Source organism: Grus americana, chromosome 3, assembly GCF_028858705.1.
Source record: "Grus americana isolate bGruAme1 chromosome 3, bGruAme1.mat, whole genome shotgun sequence".
Classification (NCBI taxonomy): Eukaryota; Metazoa; Chordata; class Aves; order Gruiformes; family Gruidae; genus Grus; species Grus americana.
Genome location: NC_072854.1, coordinates 16,953,773 through 16,970,832, shown reverse-complemented (window position 1 = coordinate 16,970,832; position 17,060 = coordinate 16,953,773). Strand labels below are relative to the sequence as shown.

Below are 17,060 nucleotides of genomic sequence, written 5' to 3'. Positions count from 1 at the left end.
AACTGGCAGAGTCTCATGACTACACTTTAACATTTTTTTTTGACCAGCTATAATTAGAAAACAGAAAAGCTAACTCCAAGGTCCTGCCTCATCAAAGCAGGCACTTCCACACTTAATTTAAACAAGTTCTTCGATGTAGTTAAACCCACTGAGCAGGCCCATTGCCTGCTCGCAGCGTGCAGTCAAACATGAGCACTGCTCTCAGTAGGAGCAATGCCTTACGTTCTGAACTGGAACACAACTCTTCCTGTTCTATCACAGATACAGCTACTCTGATTTTTTTCAAGGTAGTATTTCATCTTAGAAATTCATTAGAAAAAGATCAAACCCTTTCTGTCACACGAAATGGCCTTGCTTTCCCAGAACAGTATTTCCACAAACAAAAAATATGGAAATTAAAATCACAAGTAAGATCTGTTTCATCAAAGTATTAGCTACGTTTCTGTGAGGCTGACAATCGCCTTTTTAACATGTCAGGAGTTATACGCGTAGTTCTCTTTAATGGGTGTTACAAATGTTCATCCCACACTGAGAAAAGATCACAGTTGGTATGAGTAATAACTTTTTTCTTGAACATAAATAGTTCCCCTCTAGCTCTGTACATATCCTCCAACATCAATGTAACCACAGCTGCCAAGGCAGCCTCACCTCTTTCTATGTATATTTTAGTTTTAATTTTTTCCCATGCTTTCACTTAGTGGACCTTTTTTTTTTTTTTTAAGGGGCCTAAACCTGTTCTCCAATTTTGTGGGCAAATTCACTGCAATAACAGATCTCGGTGTTTAGACATCTTTAAACATTATTATTAGCGTGCAAGAAATTAGAGACCTACATCAAGATCTGGAGCTTTGGGTGTTTTTTTTTAATTGAAAATGAATTTCAGATCATAGTTTCCCTCATTCAGGGATCTCCAAGCACTTTACATAGTTAAATGAGTTCTTGTGGCCTCCTTTTGTACAGGCAGTAGCACGGTCCCTGTTCCAACAGCTTTGGCACAGCCCCAGCGGTCACTCGCCATGCGTACCCAGCCAGGGCGATGCGAGGGCCAAGAGGCAGGAGCTCAGTGCAGAGGCATGGTGGGAGGGACACGTGTCCCCTCCAGTCTCTGAGACACCGCAGTGGGGAAGCACCACATGTCCCCTTGAAGGACCTGTGTCCCGTCAGTGACATTTGCAATGCCCCCTCTGAGGCGAAGCATCCATGTCCCCTCCAATGAGGCACCCTGTGTTCCCTTTGAGGTGAAGCACCCATGTTTGCTCAGAGGTGAAGCGCCCAATGTCCCCTCAGTGAAGCACCCCGTGTTCCCTCAGAGATGAAGCACCCATGTTCCCTCGGTGCCCCGCTCTCCCCCTGGGGTCCACGCAGGCCCCTCGGCCACTGCGATGGGCCTAGCGCCAAGCCACGCAGCCATCCCCCGGCGCCCCCTCAAGCAGCGCCGGGGCGCCGAAGCCCCTCAGCGCCTCCCAGCCGCCCTGCCGACAGCTCTCCGACGAGGGGAGACGGGATGGGATCCCCAGGCCTCCGAAGCGGACGAGAGATGGTGATTCCCCAGCCGGCGACAGGCTTGACTAAGCGAGAAGCCGCCCAAAGCAGCCAGGCCGGGGGGTCCGGCCCCGCAGCGGGCCCGGAACGCAAGTGCCAGGGCTGCCGTTTCCAGGCCGGCCCGCAGTGCAGGCGCTCGGCGCGGTTGCCATAGTGTGGGCCACGGGGCGGCAGCCGCCATGGACGAGGAGGATACGGTGCGGGCCGGGCGGCTCCGCGGCGCAGGGAACGGTGGGGGCGGCTGGTTTCGCTGGGCCGGAGGGAGGTGGCGGAGCGCGCCGGCTGCAGCCGCGTGGGAGGCGCTTCCCCGCCGGGCGTTCAGCGGCTGCGGGCTGGGGGGGGAGGGGGTCTGGCGGCGGCGCGCTCGGCGGCTCCAGCGGGAGAGCGGAGGCGCCGCTGGGCGCTACCTGCCCCGGCCTGGCCCTGCCCCTGCCCCGCCCCGCCCGCCGGGCACGGCCGAGGCCCGTAGGCGGCGGGCCAGGAACTGACCCGAACCTCTCGGCGTGGCGGCCGCTGGGTCGGTGCTCGGCAGCCCACGGTGGCGGGTGCTTTGTCCCGGCCGGGGGCCGGTGAGGAGCCGCGGGTGTGCCGCCAGCCGCCCCCCGGGCCCTGAGGGAGCTGCTCGTCCCCAGCACGCTCGTGTGGGATGCTTCTGAAGAACACTTTTTTAAAAATCTGGTTTCCCTCTTTTCTCCTTTCTCTGGCACGTCTCTTCACCGGCTTGTGCAGGCTTTCTTCCACTGCACGTGCTTCTTCACAGTTCTAGAAATTTATTTTTACTTTCATCTCTTGCTCTCTACTTTTTGTGCCTGCTTCTATTTCTAATGAGTGGCTTTTTTTCAAGCGATGTCATGTGTGCTAGGTGTGGATTACTATTCCCCTTGTACTAATGTTCACATACACAAGAGCTGATGCTTGCCAGCTAAAATTATTTGCTCGCAGTTATCTAGCAAATGCTTATTATCATGCTAGAGCTAATCTAAGTATTCTCCTCTGTGAATAGTCTCAAAAGCTGTGCAATAACCTAGTAATAGTGCCATTTGTTTTACTTGAACACATGTGAAACTGTGGTGGTGGTGTTTTTTTTTTCCTTTTAGAGAGATTTTAATGAACGCTGTGCCCAATGTTCAGAAGTAAACTGGGGTCTTACTGATGGAGGCAGATTTTATTGCAGATCTTGCCACAATGTTACTGAGGTAAAAAGCTAAGCTACTGGCCTTGGAAAAGGTTTATTTTGATTGTTTCTTTGTTTCTGTATTAAGAAAATGTTAGGTTTTTCTCCTTGGCATTAGGAGTTGAAGGCAGTATTGTGATTCTTCCTTTTTCATATTTTATTTGACACTGTTTAAAACTAATGTTCCCTGAAATCACAAAATGTACAGTGAGCCATTGTAAGATGCTGTGTTGCTGTACGCATGCAGTCTGGATGCCTTAGAAGTATTGCCTGGGTATTGCTGCACTTTGGTACAGTACCAATGTAGGCAAACCCCGATGCACGTAACCTGTATGTCCAGCATAGTAATTCTCTATATTTGTGATTTCTGACTGAAAAGTTTAGAATGCTTTGTCTCCCTTTAGTTTAGGAAATTTGAACAAGTTCCTCCATTATGTTTATGATGGGACAATCTATGCAAGTTAGGCCTGGCTTTTTTCTTGCTAAGATACATTCCTGTTTTGCAGAGAACTAGAGAAGTTGTAAACACTGATTTTATTTCTAATACAAGAATCCAGACAATCTCCAAAGATTTAAGAAAGCAGGAAAAAACTGGTATGTATGAGTTTCCCTCTGTATCTTGCATAACAGTGGCTGTTCAGCCAGGGTCACCTAGCCTATTATGCCTTTCACAGTGTCCAAAAGCAGATAGCTAGGAAAGACTGTAAGAACAAGAACAAAAGATGCTGTCAGAACCTTCAGTGGTCACCTTTGGTGACTTCCTGAGCTACAGGTGACCTCTGTGAGCCTGGTGATGGGTTTGGTTTTTTTGCATTGAACAGAACTATATGTTACTTATTGCCACTTTGATTTGTGGAAGCCAATACTCGCTGAAGATACTGGTGGCATGCATTCAGATGTGGTGATCCCTTTGTTCCTTGTGATGGCTATCGCAAAACCAGAAAAGTTCTCTATTTTCCTAAGTGAGATGTGACGGTGGTCCAGCTCTTAGAATGTCAGTCTGACTTGCATTACAGGTACTTGGCCCTGAAGCCTACACACAAACCTACATGGAAGAGCTTTCATGCAGTTACAATAGCTGAACCAGTGTTATGTCTTTCATCCAGAGTCACTTCTGTACTTTTAATTTCCTGATTCAGAAGGATAGTAGTCATTACGTATGATGATATGTGCCACAAAGGTGTTATGGTAAGGCTGCTACTCTGTATGTATACTATGATGGCTGGATAGATGTTTTACTGTTGTGGCCACTTTCAAAAAGCAAAAATGCGTTACAATGCTAAGTGAAGCATGGTGTTATCTTTGTCTCTGATACGCTGACCTATTTTCTGTGGTGGCAGTGACTTACTACATTCCTTTGAAAAGAACGGTTGTGGGGAAGTGAAGGGAGGAGTGAAGAGGGGAACAACCTTCACACCTCCACTTGTCTTTATCCTGTATTACTCCTAAAGTCTGAGCTGTGTACCACTTCATGGTTTTTATTTGTTGTTAGGAAGGTCATTAGCCATCCTCCAGGCTTCTTAAGAAAGAAATCCTTAGCTTCATACAGTCCCCAGTTAAGTTATACTATGGCAGCTTATTTTCATGCATTTATGGGACTAAACTGCATCTGTGGTTAACAGTTAAAGCCAACATCATTAAAGGAAGGCAGAAGCTCTGGGCAGATAACTTCTAAGATGGTGAGATGGAAGGTGTGATTGGAAGGAAAAATAATGAAGAACAAGTGTGGAGGGAATGAAAAGGAAGTTGAGAAGTGCAGAGAAAATTTCTAAGACCAAAAGCCTGTAGAAAAGGACTTGTAAATATAGAGAGGTAAGGGCAAAAAGTAAATGTAGCAGTCTGACAGAATAATGAATAGATTGGAGAAGGCCCATGCCTTACAAAATCTATGTTGTGCTGAGATTTGCTAGAAGCTCTGAATATCTGAGAGAGTTTCTTTCATTTAATGTGTATGATTCTGTGGGAGAGAATGGTGAGTCAGGGAAAAACAACCAATGTTGCCACGTTCTTCACCATTCTTCTTCAGAATGTGTTCCAGTTTTCCGTGCTGGGGATGGGAAAGAAATGATCATATTTCATTTTTTTTAATGACAGGTTCTCAGTTATTTTAAAACTGGTCACTTAACAACTCTCCACTTGATTGCCACACTAGAAATTATAGTGAAATATATTATTCTTAGGAAATGTGTGGAGAACAGTGCTTGTTCAGTAGCTTTTCTTCTTGATTAAGGCTGTGAATAAATGGAAGTTAATGGAGTATTTAGCATAGCTGGTCTGTGCTCTAGGATCTGAAATTTTTAGTAGAGAGAGATCTCTCTGTCCTGATACCAAGTGGAAATAAGTGTGCATAAGGTTAAAAAACAAAACAAAACAGTACAAACGAAAAAACATACTTTTTTTTTTTTTTCACTTAGATGGAGGCTGTGAATGGTATGTTTGTGAAGGGTTTCAGCTTGTGCTCAAGAAACAAGCTGAAGCTTTGGAGGCATTAGGAGTATGTCCACAAATGAAGGTATGTGGATGTCAGCATGAGTTCTGCTCGCTGTGAGTGTGTAACAGGGGGTGTTCTGTAAAAAGATTGTAATTTTTAAAGTGAATTGAATGGCTCCCTATTTAATAACATTGAGCATATGAAAACAAACTTAGTTTCTCTGGTAATTTTAAAACATACTTTATAAATTACAGTTGATAAAATTAAAGCTGGAACATTATTCAGATTCCTGAGTTAGAAATTACACTCTGTGCTGTTGGCAATTTCTGAGCTTGTAAACTTTGCAGTAATCACTGTCCATTTGTATTTATCAGGATGAAATTCTGTGCAATTTTTGGAGGCGTTATCTTCAGAAGAGCAAGCAGGCATATTGCAACAGACCAGCTGGGGAAACTGTCAAAGCATTATCAGTAAGTGAAAAGCTCAAATTCCATGAGATGTGGCTAACTTTTTAAAAAGCAATAACAGAAACCCTCTTTGTTCAAGCTATGCATCTAGCTTGTATTAATGTCACTTCAGTATGAAAGATGTCCTCTAATCAGGGTTCTACGTGTCCATTTTGTTGTTTATTTTTTTCCCATTTCGAGAGGCAAATACTTCCCTGAATATGGACAACTGCTTATTTAAAAATATTGCTTTGTCTTGGCATAGGTAGTCAGTAGATAGAGCAGAAATTACAATACAAAATGCATCATCAACTACCATCCTTTCCTGCTGGCTCTCTTGAAGTTACTTATTTCATCAAGCTTTGATCCAGCCCCTCTGCTCTGCCTTTGTGAGACCCCACCTGCAGTACTGCATCCAGCTCTGGGGGCCCCAGCATAAGAAGGGCATGGAGCTGTTGGAGCAAGTCCAGAGGAGGGCCATGAAGATGATCAGAGGGCTGGAGCACCTCTCCTATGAAGACGGGCTGAGAGAGTTGGGGTTGTTCAACCTGGAGAAGAGAAGGCTCTGGGGAGATCTAATTGCAGCCTTCCAGTACCTAAAGAGGCCTCCAGGAAAGATGGGGAGGGACTGTTTATCAGGGAGTGTAGTGACAGGACAAGGGGGAATAGGTTTAAACTAAAAGAGGGTAGATTTAGATATTAGGAAGAAATTCTTCCCTGTGAGGGTGGTGAGGCAGTGGAACAGGTTGCCCAGAGAGGCTGTGGATGCCCCCTCCCTGGAAGTGTTCAAGGCCAGGTTGGATGGGGCTTTGGGCAACCTGGTCTAGTGGAGGGTGTCCCTGCCCATGGCAGGGGGGTTGGAACTAGATGATCTTTGAGGTCCCTTCCAACCCAAACCACTCTATGATTCTGTGATGACTGTATGTATTGCCAATGTTCTGGTCATTGTAGCAGATTGAAATTTAATGTAATCACTAGAAATCTTTTTATCTTGAGAAATCCCCCCCCTTTTTTTTTCAGGGTTTCTTTACATACTGGTAATTCATAGAGAAAGTAAAAATGTGAACAGTTTGGGTATAAACTTAATTTACTGTTGATCTTGCATCTATTATGCTTTATTTGGTTTCTTCAGATTGAAACAGTAACTAACAGTAGATAATACAATGACTTATTTACAAAAAACAGGTATGTGATAGCAGTACTGATGTGGATAGTGAACCAGAGAGACCTAGCCTTCTTCACTTGTTGTCTCTCTCTGAAAGTGAGGGGGATCTACAGACTGATTGCAGCTTTGCCTCATCAACTAGCAAGATATCAGGTAGGAGGAATGAACTGAATTATCTGGAAACCATTTTTGCATAGTTTTTAATGTGAATAAGTATAAAGTGTATTTGTGTACAATGAATTGGAGTAACTGGTTGGAAAGTGTAAAGTTTTCAGTCCTGTTTGCCACTAGAGCACTCTATATTCTACCAGAAGTAGAAGAGTTCCCTCACCAAACCCCACCCAAAGCCATGAAAGTTGAATAGGACCTGGAAATCCAGTGGGAAATGCAGGAGGAAGTTCTATTTTATAACAAGTTTGCTCCTTGCCTCCTGTTTGGAGTGGGAAAAAATTGCTATTTTATCTGCAAAGCTAGATGTTTACAAACACAGCAGCTTTAAAGGATAAACACTTGTTTAGCTAATAGCAGAGCTATCTGTTGTGACTTCGATGTTAAAAGCCATGAGTTTGCGTTTTTTTCTTTTTTTTTTCCCCATAGATATATTTAGCTTTCTAATTTTTTTCCTTATAGTATTTTTGGTACTTCTGAATTTTTGTGTTCTTTTTACTACTTCCCCTATAGCCCCTTCTGTCAAAAAATCTCTTAGCATTCCATCAGTTTCTCCTTTCTGCCCACAATATCAACTTGAAAATATTTACAGAACACTAAACATTTTAATTAAAATGTTATAGAAAATTGGAGTGTTTGGTGCTACTGGGCAAGTGTAATGCCAGACAATGCTGCAATGTCTGATATTGGAAATAAATTCGAAGGCACATTTTGAAGCTTTTACCTGCATTTTAAACTTCTGATGGTTTCTCTTTTTTGCTTTATTCTTTGCTTGCCTTTTCCTTCATTGTCTGTTCAGTGTTTCTTTTTCCCTTCTTATGTACTGTCCTCTTTGTGTCCCATTTCTGTTCTTCTGTGATATTGCCTGTCTGCTCTCAGAAGAAGGCAATCTTGTTCTTTCATCTTTTCATCTTTATTTTGTAAAGTCCAGAAATGGTCCTAGAATGAGAAACTTGGTCTGCAGCAAATAAAAAAAAAAAAATCCAAACAGAATTAGAGAAGGAAAACGGTGCAAAAATGGGGGCACAAATTTTTGTGAATATAATGCAAGTACTTTTCATCCCTGTATATTAAAATGACAAAATTTTCAGGTAAAGAGTCACTGCACGTTAGTACATGCAGCAGATCTTGGGTGTTACACAAAGACATATTATATGAAGAGGAAAGAATTGAGTGAAATAGTGAAAATATTCCATTGAATTTTCTTCCCCTTTTTGATGTCCAGAGGAACTCCTTTCTTCCTTGGTGTTTGTGCCTCTTATAGTTATGTTTCTTAGAGTTTTAGAACAGCTAGATAGTCTTAAGATAGGCTATAATTTAATGTGTTCTTGGTCTGTTGTTTCAGAGACTGACTTCAGCTTTAAGTAGTCATACCGATTTCACTAAAAGCACTTGAAGTGGATAAGAATTCAGTGACACTAGAAGTACATTTTGGTGAAATCAAACAAACATAGGAATTGGTTTGTATATTGAAATTTAAGACAAATAATACTAGATGCGTTCTAGTTGACTATAAACTGTTGTGAAGATTCATTCCTTTTCTATGCCCTTTTTACTAAGGTGTTATTGCTACAGACTGGAAATCTCAACACCCTTTTTTTCCCTAAGGGGCTTGTCCAACATGCAAGCATTTTTGTTTTGTTATTTTGTGTAAGGATAATAGCAAATTCCACTGAGTATAGCACTGAGATATTGCTAGAGAAGCCTATTAAACTCTTAAATTATTATATGTGTGTAACTGTGTGTTGTCATGCCTTGCATAAGCTGGAAGAAATAAAAGGAAATTGTGCGCCATCATTAAGACCACAAATATAATGAGGATTATTTTAAATTGAGTTGAATGTGAAATTAATAATGAAGCTTCAGTCGTGAAGCTGCCTTTAAGCACAACTATTCATGTAAAAGGTGCAACTGTTGCCTAAAAGGATTAACTGATGTTCCTGCTTTTGTTCTCTGGCGCACCTATACGCAATAGGCCTGGTAGGATGCTCTCATCTGGACCTTGTCTTAGTCTGTACAAGGTGTATGTTTGAGCCTGTTCTTCTAACCTGTTGCTGCCTCCCTAGTGTTACTGGCCGCCGTTTTAGGAGCCAGTAGGTGGCATCAAAGACCAGTTCTGGCTCAGGAACACGATGTTTGCAGTGTCTGTCTTCATACTGCATGTCAGCGTGCGTCAGACCTCTGTGTACTGACCACTGTCACCTTACAGGCTTGGCTGTCATCTGCCAGCATAACCGTGGAGCTGCCAAGCTCTCTGAAGTTTTAAACTGTTTTTCTGCAGGCTGCTTGCCATGGCGCTGCAGCTGCCAGCTGAGGAGCTGTGGATCCAGCCCTCGCTGTTCCTGTCTGAACAGGTGAACAGCCTGTGCGGAAACACACTGAGAAAATCTCTACAGAATCGATGCTGATATTTTGTACTGGCGTGCTTTAAATACAAAACAATTTCATTCATCCTAACTGGGTCATCATGTAGGAGAGAGAAGTTTTTCTTTTTCTCTTCCTCCTTCCCTGAACTCCCAGGTTTCACTGCTGAAAAGGTTCCTAACTCATAAATCACTCCCCTAAATTTAATTTCTCATTGCTGCTTCTCTTAGTTTTAAGTGATTCATCTCAGTAAGGAAGTAAGGAGTTTTGGTTGGTTGTTGGGTTTTTTCCAACACCTTCTTTACCATTTGCTTTGTTTCTGTTCTAAAGGTGTTTTCTTTTTCATTGAATGTAGATACGTTGTTTTAAAAGAGTACTTGCACTTCCACATGGTTACGTACCTTAACCTCAGCAAAATTTCTGCAGTGTAGATCATGTTCTTGTTAAAGTCCTGACTGTGAACTTTAAAGCTCTGTGTTTTAATCACCAACTCTGAGGCATTGTTTTAAGCACATTAAATTTTCTCGTTTCCCTACTGTTCCTTTGTCTCTCAAAATAATATTTCCAGCTTGTAAGTTGTCATGTTTTAACCTGGCAGGCTGCTAAAACAACCACACAGCCGTTCGCTCGCTCACTCCCCACCCCACAGTGGGATGGGGGAAGAGAACTGGAAAAAAAAAAAAGGTAAAACTCATGGGTTGAGATAAAGACAGTTCAATAGGACAGAAGAGAAAAATAATAATACTGATAAAAGAATATACAAAACAAGTAATGCACGGTACAATTGCTCACCACCCAAAGCTGATGCTCAGCTAGTTCCTGAGCCAAGCTGCCTCCTGGGCATGACATCATGTGGTATGGAATATCCCTTTGGCCAACTTGGGTCAGCTGTCCTGGCTGTGTCCCCTCCCAGCTTTTTGGGCTCCCTCTACATTATTGGCAGGCCAGTGTGAGAAGCTGAAAAGTCCTTGACTGCTTAGCAACAACTAAAATATTAGTTTGTTATCAACATTATTGTCATCCTAAATCCAAAACACAGGACTATACCAGCTGCTGTGAAGAAAATTAACTCTATCCTAGCCGAAACGAGGACATAAGTACCATTAGTTACATGTTGTATAGGAGTTAATGTCCTCTTAGAACTCCAGATTTAAGTCTAGTTCCCAACAAAAGGTCTGTTTTGATGGGTACTAGAGTGAGTTTTGTCTCCTCATATGATCCAGTGTCTTAGTCAAGTGAAGTAGCAGTTTATGAAACAGGTTGTCATCTCATAACATGGTAGGTGAGTAAATTAGAGTTAAGCCGTTAGTAGAAAAGTACACAAACTACCAAACTACTCAGAGTAATTATTTCAAAATGTTACTAGTTGCTGCACAAGGGTCCTTGTATGTTCCTTTATCTCATTTTCTGTATACCATGGATTGTGTGTATATCATACCAATTACTTTTTTCTCTTTTTTTTCTTTTCTGTTTTTAACATAAACCCAAGAAAGCACCTCTGTGTGCTCTGGATCGGTAGATGGTAGCATGTATTTAATGAAGAACCAAAAGGAGAAACTGAGGATGACAATGCCAATGACCCTTTCATTTTGTTACATGGCACTCCTCTGGTTGAGAGAACCTATGACATTATCTGATCTCTTAAGGTATGAATAGTCTCTAGTGAAATATTTGTTGCTTTCATAAATAATACAATAATTTTTTTTAAAAACTAGTTCTCTACTATTAACCTCTTACAAATTTGCTCAGAAACAGTGAGAGGCTCTATTTATTTATCTTTTCTTTGACATAACAATTTGTGTTACTGCTTGTGGAGAATACGCTCCTCTGTTGCTTGCAATGAATCTCAAAGACGTGTAAGGGAGGTTTTGGAGCTAAAGAAGTTTTTATCCTTCTTCAAAATTTCTTAAGATTTGCTGGAGGTGTGTATGGTCACAATTTTGCTATTTTTGCTGTCGTCAGCATGCCAGAATTAAATGAGTAAACATTCTCCAGGGCTTACATCAGTGTCATCACACAAACAATACCAGCAGTATGCAGTGATCTGAAAGGTAGCTAAGTAGCTTTATGCAATGGAGTTGGGCACAGAAATTAATTTAGGAAGTCCTTTTTTGCCTTTATATCTTTGTATCTGTAATGATCAGAGTTCAGAATAATACAGCTTTTAATACAGTAGAAATAAAATGTTCTAACAGTAAGGTCTGATGCTAAATTGAGACTGTCAAACTATTGCTGACAGTGCAGTTCCCCTCTCCTCTCTGTGAGGCTATGAACGCATTCCTTATTTACTTCCAAGCCTGTCGGTGTTTGAGGCATTTGGACAATGCCCTCGGCAGCATGCTTTAACTCTTGGTCAGCCCTGAACTGGTCAGGCAGTTGGACTTAGATGATCATTGTAAGTCCCTTCCAACTGAAATATTCTATTCTACGCAAGGAATGGAAAATAATTCAACTTTTCTTGTTAGCAATAAATATTTTAAATCAGGTTCAAATAGTTTAAATTCAGGAATTCTCAGGTCTTCCTTGAAGACCTCTTGTATGCTATTACTCCTTTTTAACAGGTGCTGAAATACCAGGTATTTCTAAAAAGATGGGGAAAAAATGTTACTTTGCCAAAATTTAAGGAACAGAAAGACTCAAGTAACTGTACATTGGTGATTCAAATTGCAAACCCAGACAAAATAAAGGAAAAACTGATTCAAAATTCAGTTGATGTGGTAGACTTCAGTTCTTTAATTTTTATTTTTCAAATATATAACCTGTGAACTAAAAGGCAAGGCAATGAGTCCGTCATCCACCACCTGTGCTGCATATAACTGCTATTGCTGCTGAAAGCGTGATGAATGCCAGGGAAGTTTACCCCAGAGCCTGATCTTCCACCATAGCCTCTCTCCCCTGGAGCGTCAACTTCCACCTGCTTTTTTCTAGCTTTGCACAGGCTTTCTGAGAAGGATGGGCATTGAAGAATGCTCTTTTGCAAGTACTTTTTTCAAAAAGGGGAGGTTTGTATGTCTTGAAGTACAGTAGTTAATATTAGCTAATTTATTTCTATGCAAAACAATGTTTAACTGTTTGATTTAACTTTAGGGGAGGCCGTTGCCTACATCGATCAGAATTGCACAAACCATTGCATATTTGCATAACTGGATATGCTGTTGCATAAAAGATGCTTGTAAAATGTTCAGCAAAACGCCACAGAATTCAAACTAGCACCTTGCAATACAGAAGTATTTATTGAGTGGATTAAGAAATAGTAAAACTGAAAAGTAGTTTTCAATAACAAGATTTATTACTGACTAGTATCTTCCTAAGGAAATTCTGTAGGAGTCAAACTACCATAGCATACTCTGTGTTTTTGTCAATGATTAGAAAATAAATATGTAAATCCTGTCTGATAATGTTCATATATGGCAAAAATCCAAGTAGTAAATTACAGTTACTGGATGGAGCAAATGGCTCACAGTAGAGAATTATTGCTTAGCCCATCCTGTTCGGAGAGAAAAATGAATAATTAAGTATTTATTCTTTGGTTGCTCTATCTTGGAAACTCTCTGGAAAGCGTGTGGGTTATACGAGGCAAATACGTCCTCACAAGTTCCTCTCAGTGTGATGGTGTGGTTTGAAAAAAAACCCACCAAACAATCAAACAACAACAACAAAAAAACTGCCAACTGTCAAGTCAACTGGTAAGAGGAAAGGTAGATTGTGTTTTTTGCATATTAATGGTATATCGTTGTATTTGGCACTTTAAAAATCGGGGACTGCAGGAAAGATCCAGGAAAATGATTTGGAACCTGGAGAATATCATTTGTATTGAGATCCTTAAGAGATGCGCACATTTGCTTGAAAGGATTTAGAGGAAACATGAAAACAGTAAAAACAAAAAAAAAAAGCTGGAAAAGGAGAGGAAAAAAAAATCAAGTGCTGAATATAGCACAGAAAGGCATAATCAGAAACTAACAATTGGAAATTGAGATAAGATTATTTGAATGATAAGATATTTAATTAGATACAATTTATGGGTGTAATACTCTTAAAAGTGGGTAAATCAGAATGATTCAGTGACTTTAAATGTGCTGAACATATGAACTGAATTAAATGCAGAAAATTATGTTTAAAATAATGTCATTTGTGTTGCAAAGTTTTACCATGATACGATAGTTATATAAGACACTAATTACATTATCATGTTTCTCTCCCTACCCTTAGGGTCTTTGCCTTTCACAAGTTTGATGAAGAAGGGGAAAGAATTTTAAATTGCATGAACTACCATAAAATACTTGTTTTCTAACTTCTGAATATTTACGTTTAAAAAAAATCAGACAATGTTCACATTTTTGCATGCATGAAGATACACAGATCAAAATAGCAACAGACCAGAGATGAAAACTATGCAGAGAAAACATTAAGTATTCAGCATTACCTTTTAAATCTCTGTAGGCAAATTGTTTTATTTAAAACAGCTGAATTACAGTTGTGCATAAAATTCTGCCTTGTTTTTTTCTTCGGTTTGGTTGTCTCCCTACCCTGAAGTCCACTGACTACTGCTTCTCCCTTGTGATACATGCTTAGGCACTATGGTAGGGCAATCTGCCAGCTTTTAAAGGATTTACAACACCAAAAATATCCTCCTTCTTGCTACTTGATACACTTAGCAGAAAAACACTACAATTACCTCCTCTGACAGGGATATTTTAGTTTAAAAATAACATTTTTAACAGCCTTCTACTCAGGTTTATGCGACATATTGAATCCTTTTCCATTGTGAGTAGTCTGGCAATACTTGATACGTTGTGTATTATTTATCTAAATAATAAAATTGTTGGCTTGTGGAAAAAGTTTCCAAGATGCTAGACTTCGAGATTATGAGAACTAATGCCTTTCAAATGAGGTTATACCTAGCTGTGCTGGCAAGACTAAACTTGTAATCAGTTTGTGGCATTACTGTGTGGCTTTACCAGATGCATCATTTCCTTGTAGCATGCAGAGGACGTAGAGTTTCTTTCATATTGGGACCTTACTAATGTACGCTGCTGCTGTAATTAAAAGAACACGGACTGTGTACTATATCTGCCAGTCAAGTTTTCAAGTACTTCACTGATACAGTGTAGTCTTACAAGTGTTTTGATCATCTGTCTGTTAAATGAAAGGTTTGGAAGAACGGCAGAAGAAACTGTTCTGAAGTGCTATTCTAAATCTGGGCTTTTGGAGTAAGTGTTAAAAACCTGAATCATCAGCACATTGTATTCATAACAGGGTATTTACGGTGTTTCGTGTATTTTAAGAATGTAAAAACAACTCTTAACATGAGAGAGAAGAGCATTTCTTTTGTATGGAGACAGTAATTTCAAGCTAGGAAAGATGTCATTTTTCTTTAAACAGTTGCAATGCTTTGACTTGGTACAGCCAAGTTAGCGAAAACTTCCTTTCTCTTTTAAAAGCCATGATGGACATCGCTTGTCTCTTGCAGTGTAAGGATGTGGTTCCAACATCAGTTTAAGCTGATCCGAGTTTCTGTTGCTGTGGTCCTGCATAACCATTCTTGCCCTTTCTCTTGCCGTGGGTACTAGCATTCATCCAGTTTATGGCGTATTACTTGAAAGAAGTAGATCTTCAGAAAAGTAATTTTGCACAAGAGTTTCACCATACATTTTAGAATCACAGAATGATTTGGGTTGGAAGGGACCTCAAAGATCATCTAGTTCCAACCCCCCCGCCATGGGCAGGGACACCCTCCACTAGACCAGGTTGCCCAAAGCCCCATCCAACCTGGTCTTGAACACTTCCAGGGATGGGGCATCCACAACCTCTCTGGGCAACCTGTTCCAGTGCCTCACCACCCTCACAGGGAAGAATTTCTTCCTAATATCTAAATCTACCCTCTTTTAGTTTAAACCTATTCCCCCTTGTCCTATCACTACACTCCCTGATAAACAGTCCCTCCCCATCTTTCCTGGAGGCCTCTTTAGGTACTGGAAGGCTGCAATTAGATCTCCCCAGAGCCTTCTCTTCTCCAGGTTGAACAACCCCAACTCTCTCAGCCTGTCTTTTAGTGCAGGTTAACTTGTTTCACTGCAGTCCCTTTCCGCCTTGTGCTGGCAATAATGTTCCTGCAGTCAGCTGTGTCTAGAAATCTGGATGAAATCAAACCCTGGAAAACAAAAGACTAGTTTTCAGTCTAATCCTCTGTCTGAGAAGTCACACAAGTGCTTTTGTCAGCAGGGAGGAGTGTGTGGCAGAGGACTGAAGGGAGGGTGGGATTTCCCATTTTGGAGGCAGCAAGCTGCTCGGGTGGTTTGGCTGCAATCACCACTACACCACACCCCAAGGAAGGTCTTGGTTGTTTGTCCTCTTCCAGCTGTTGCTGTGCTGGCTCAGGAGGTTGCTGCTCCCGGTGTCGTGGTACCAGCTCTTTAGATCTGACAGCTAATGGTGTGATTGTGCCTTAACGCGTGTCAGCCAAAGCTTATCTTCAGCTGAGCCAGTAATGGGTCACTGTTGCTGAAAGAGGAAGGTCTTGCTTCCCTTTCTTCTCTCTTCCTGCGTGTGTGATGCATCCCCTTCTCTCTGCCGACTCTTGTGCTTGTTGGAGCCATCTGTGAGCCTCTTCAGTTCATTAGATGATGGGAAACAAACCTTTCTTTCTTGAAACAGAGTAACGGGCAATCTTTTGCTGTTGTTGCGAGTTCTGTTTGTGGAAGAGGATGATGAGTAACAGGAGCACGCAGCCAGACCAGGAGGAGAAATGCTTTTACGTTGAGCTTTTAGGTTGGCTCAATCCATTCTGTGAAACAATCCCTCAAGTTTAAGTTCTTCAGTTTAGCACAGCTGACTTTGACTCAGATGAGTTAAGGAGCTGTTGTGCAAGGCGCTCAGCAGATCAGGTGGGATGGCAAGGACAAGCATGTCCTTGGATGGTGCTGGGTTTGGATGATAACCTCACTGAGCATGTGGACCAGTGCACATCTCCACTTGGGGTGGGGAAATGCTGTTTACAGTGGTTGGGGAAAGCTACTGAAATTTTGTTAGCAAAATGTCACAATTTGATTAGGAAGGATTGTGTAGCGACTTTTACCTTTTCATTTAAGAGACTAATACAGAATAAAAACTATTGGACAATGTGATTTTTCAGATTGCTATTATTTTCCAGAAATCATTATAAATGATGGGTTAATTCTAACAGAGTTTTGATTAAGAAATGCACTTTTCATTTCCGTCCTGCTTTGAATTCAAATTTTTTATTAAACTGAAAATTCAGTTAAGAATGTTTTAAAATAAAATCAGGATGTAACTGTAAACTTTGCAGTAACTAGCTTTTAAATAGAATTTTAGTCAACTTCAATAGATATATGCTACGTAACATGCTACAAGTGGTGATGTAGTGGGTTGACCCTGGCTAGAGGCCAGGTGCCCACCAGAGCCGCTCTCTCACTCCCCTCATTCACTAAACAGGGGAGAAAAGGCATAACGAAATGCTTGTAGGTCGAGATAAGGACAGGGAGAGATCACTCACTAATTATCGTCACGAGCAAAACAGACCAAACTTAGAGAGGGAATTAATCTAATTTATTACTAGGCAAAACAGAGTAGAGGAATGAGAAAATAAAATCAACTCTCAAAACACTTCCCCCCACCCCCTCCCATCTTCCCAGGCTCAACTTCATTCCCGGCTTCAACCTTCCCCCCCCTCAGCGGCACAGGGGGACGGGGAATGGGGGTTACGGTCAGTTCATCTCATGGTGTTTCTGCCGCTTCTTCCTCCTCAGGGGG

General features: G+C 41.4%; 1 protein-coding gene across 1 annotated transcript in view; it reads left to right on the top strand.

The window, feature by feature from the left end:
• Window positions 1-1,542: 1,542 nt before the first annotated feature.
• TAF1B (TATA-box binding protein associated factor, RNA polymerase I subunit B) overlaps window positions 1,543-17,060 on the top strand; it is a 52,312-nt gene continuing 36,794 nt past the window's right edge. The window contains exons 1-7 of the mRNA XM_054822348.1: window positions 1,543-1,739; window positions 2,640-2,738; window positions 3,223-3,310; window positions 5,131-5,228; window positions 5,522-5,617; window positions 6,779-6,911; window positions 10,780-10,936. Of these exons, the coding sequence (XP_054678323.1) occupies window positions 1,722-1,739; window positions 2,640-2,738; window positions 3,223-3,310; window positions 5,131-5,228; window positions 5,522-5,617; window positions 6,779-6,911; window positions 10,780-10,936 (689 nt within the window). The 5' untranslated portion in view covers window positions 1,543-1,721. The remainder of the gene's footprint in view (window positions 1,740-2,639; window positions 2,739-3,222; window positions 3,311-5,130; window positions 5,229-5,521; window positions 5,618-6,778; window positions 6,912-10,779; window positions 10,937-17,060) is intronic.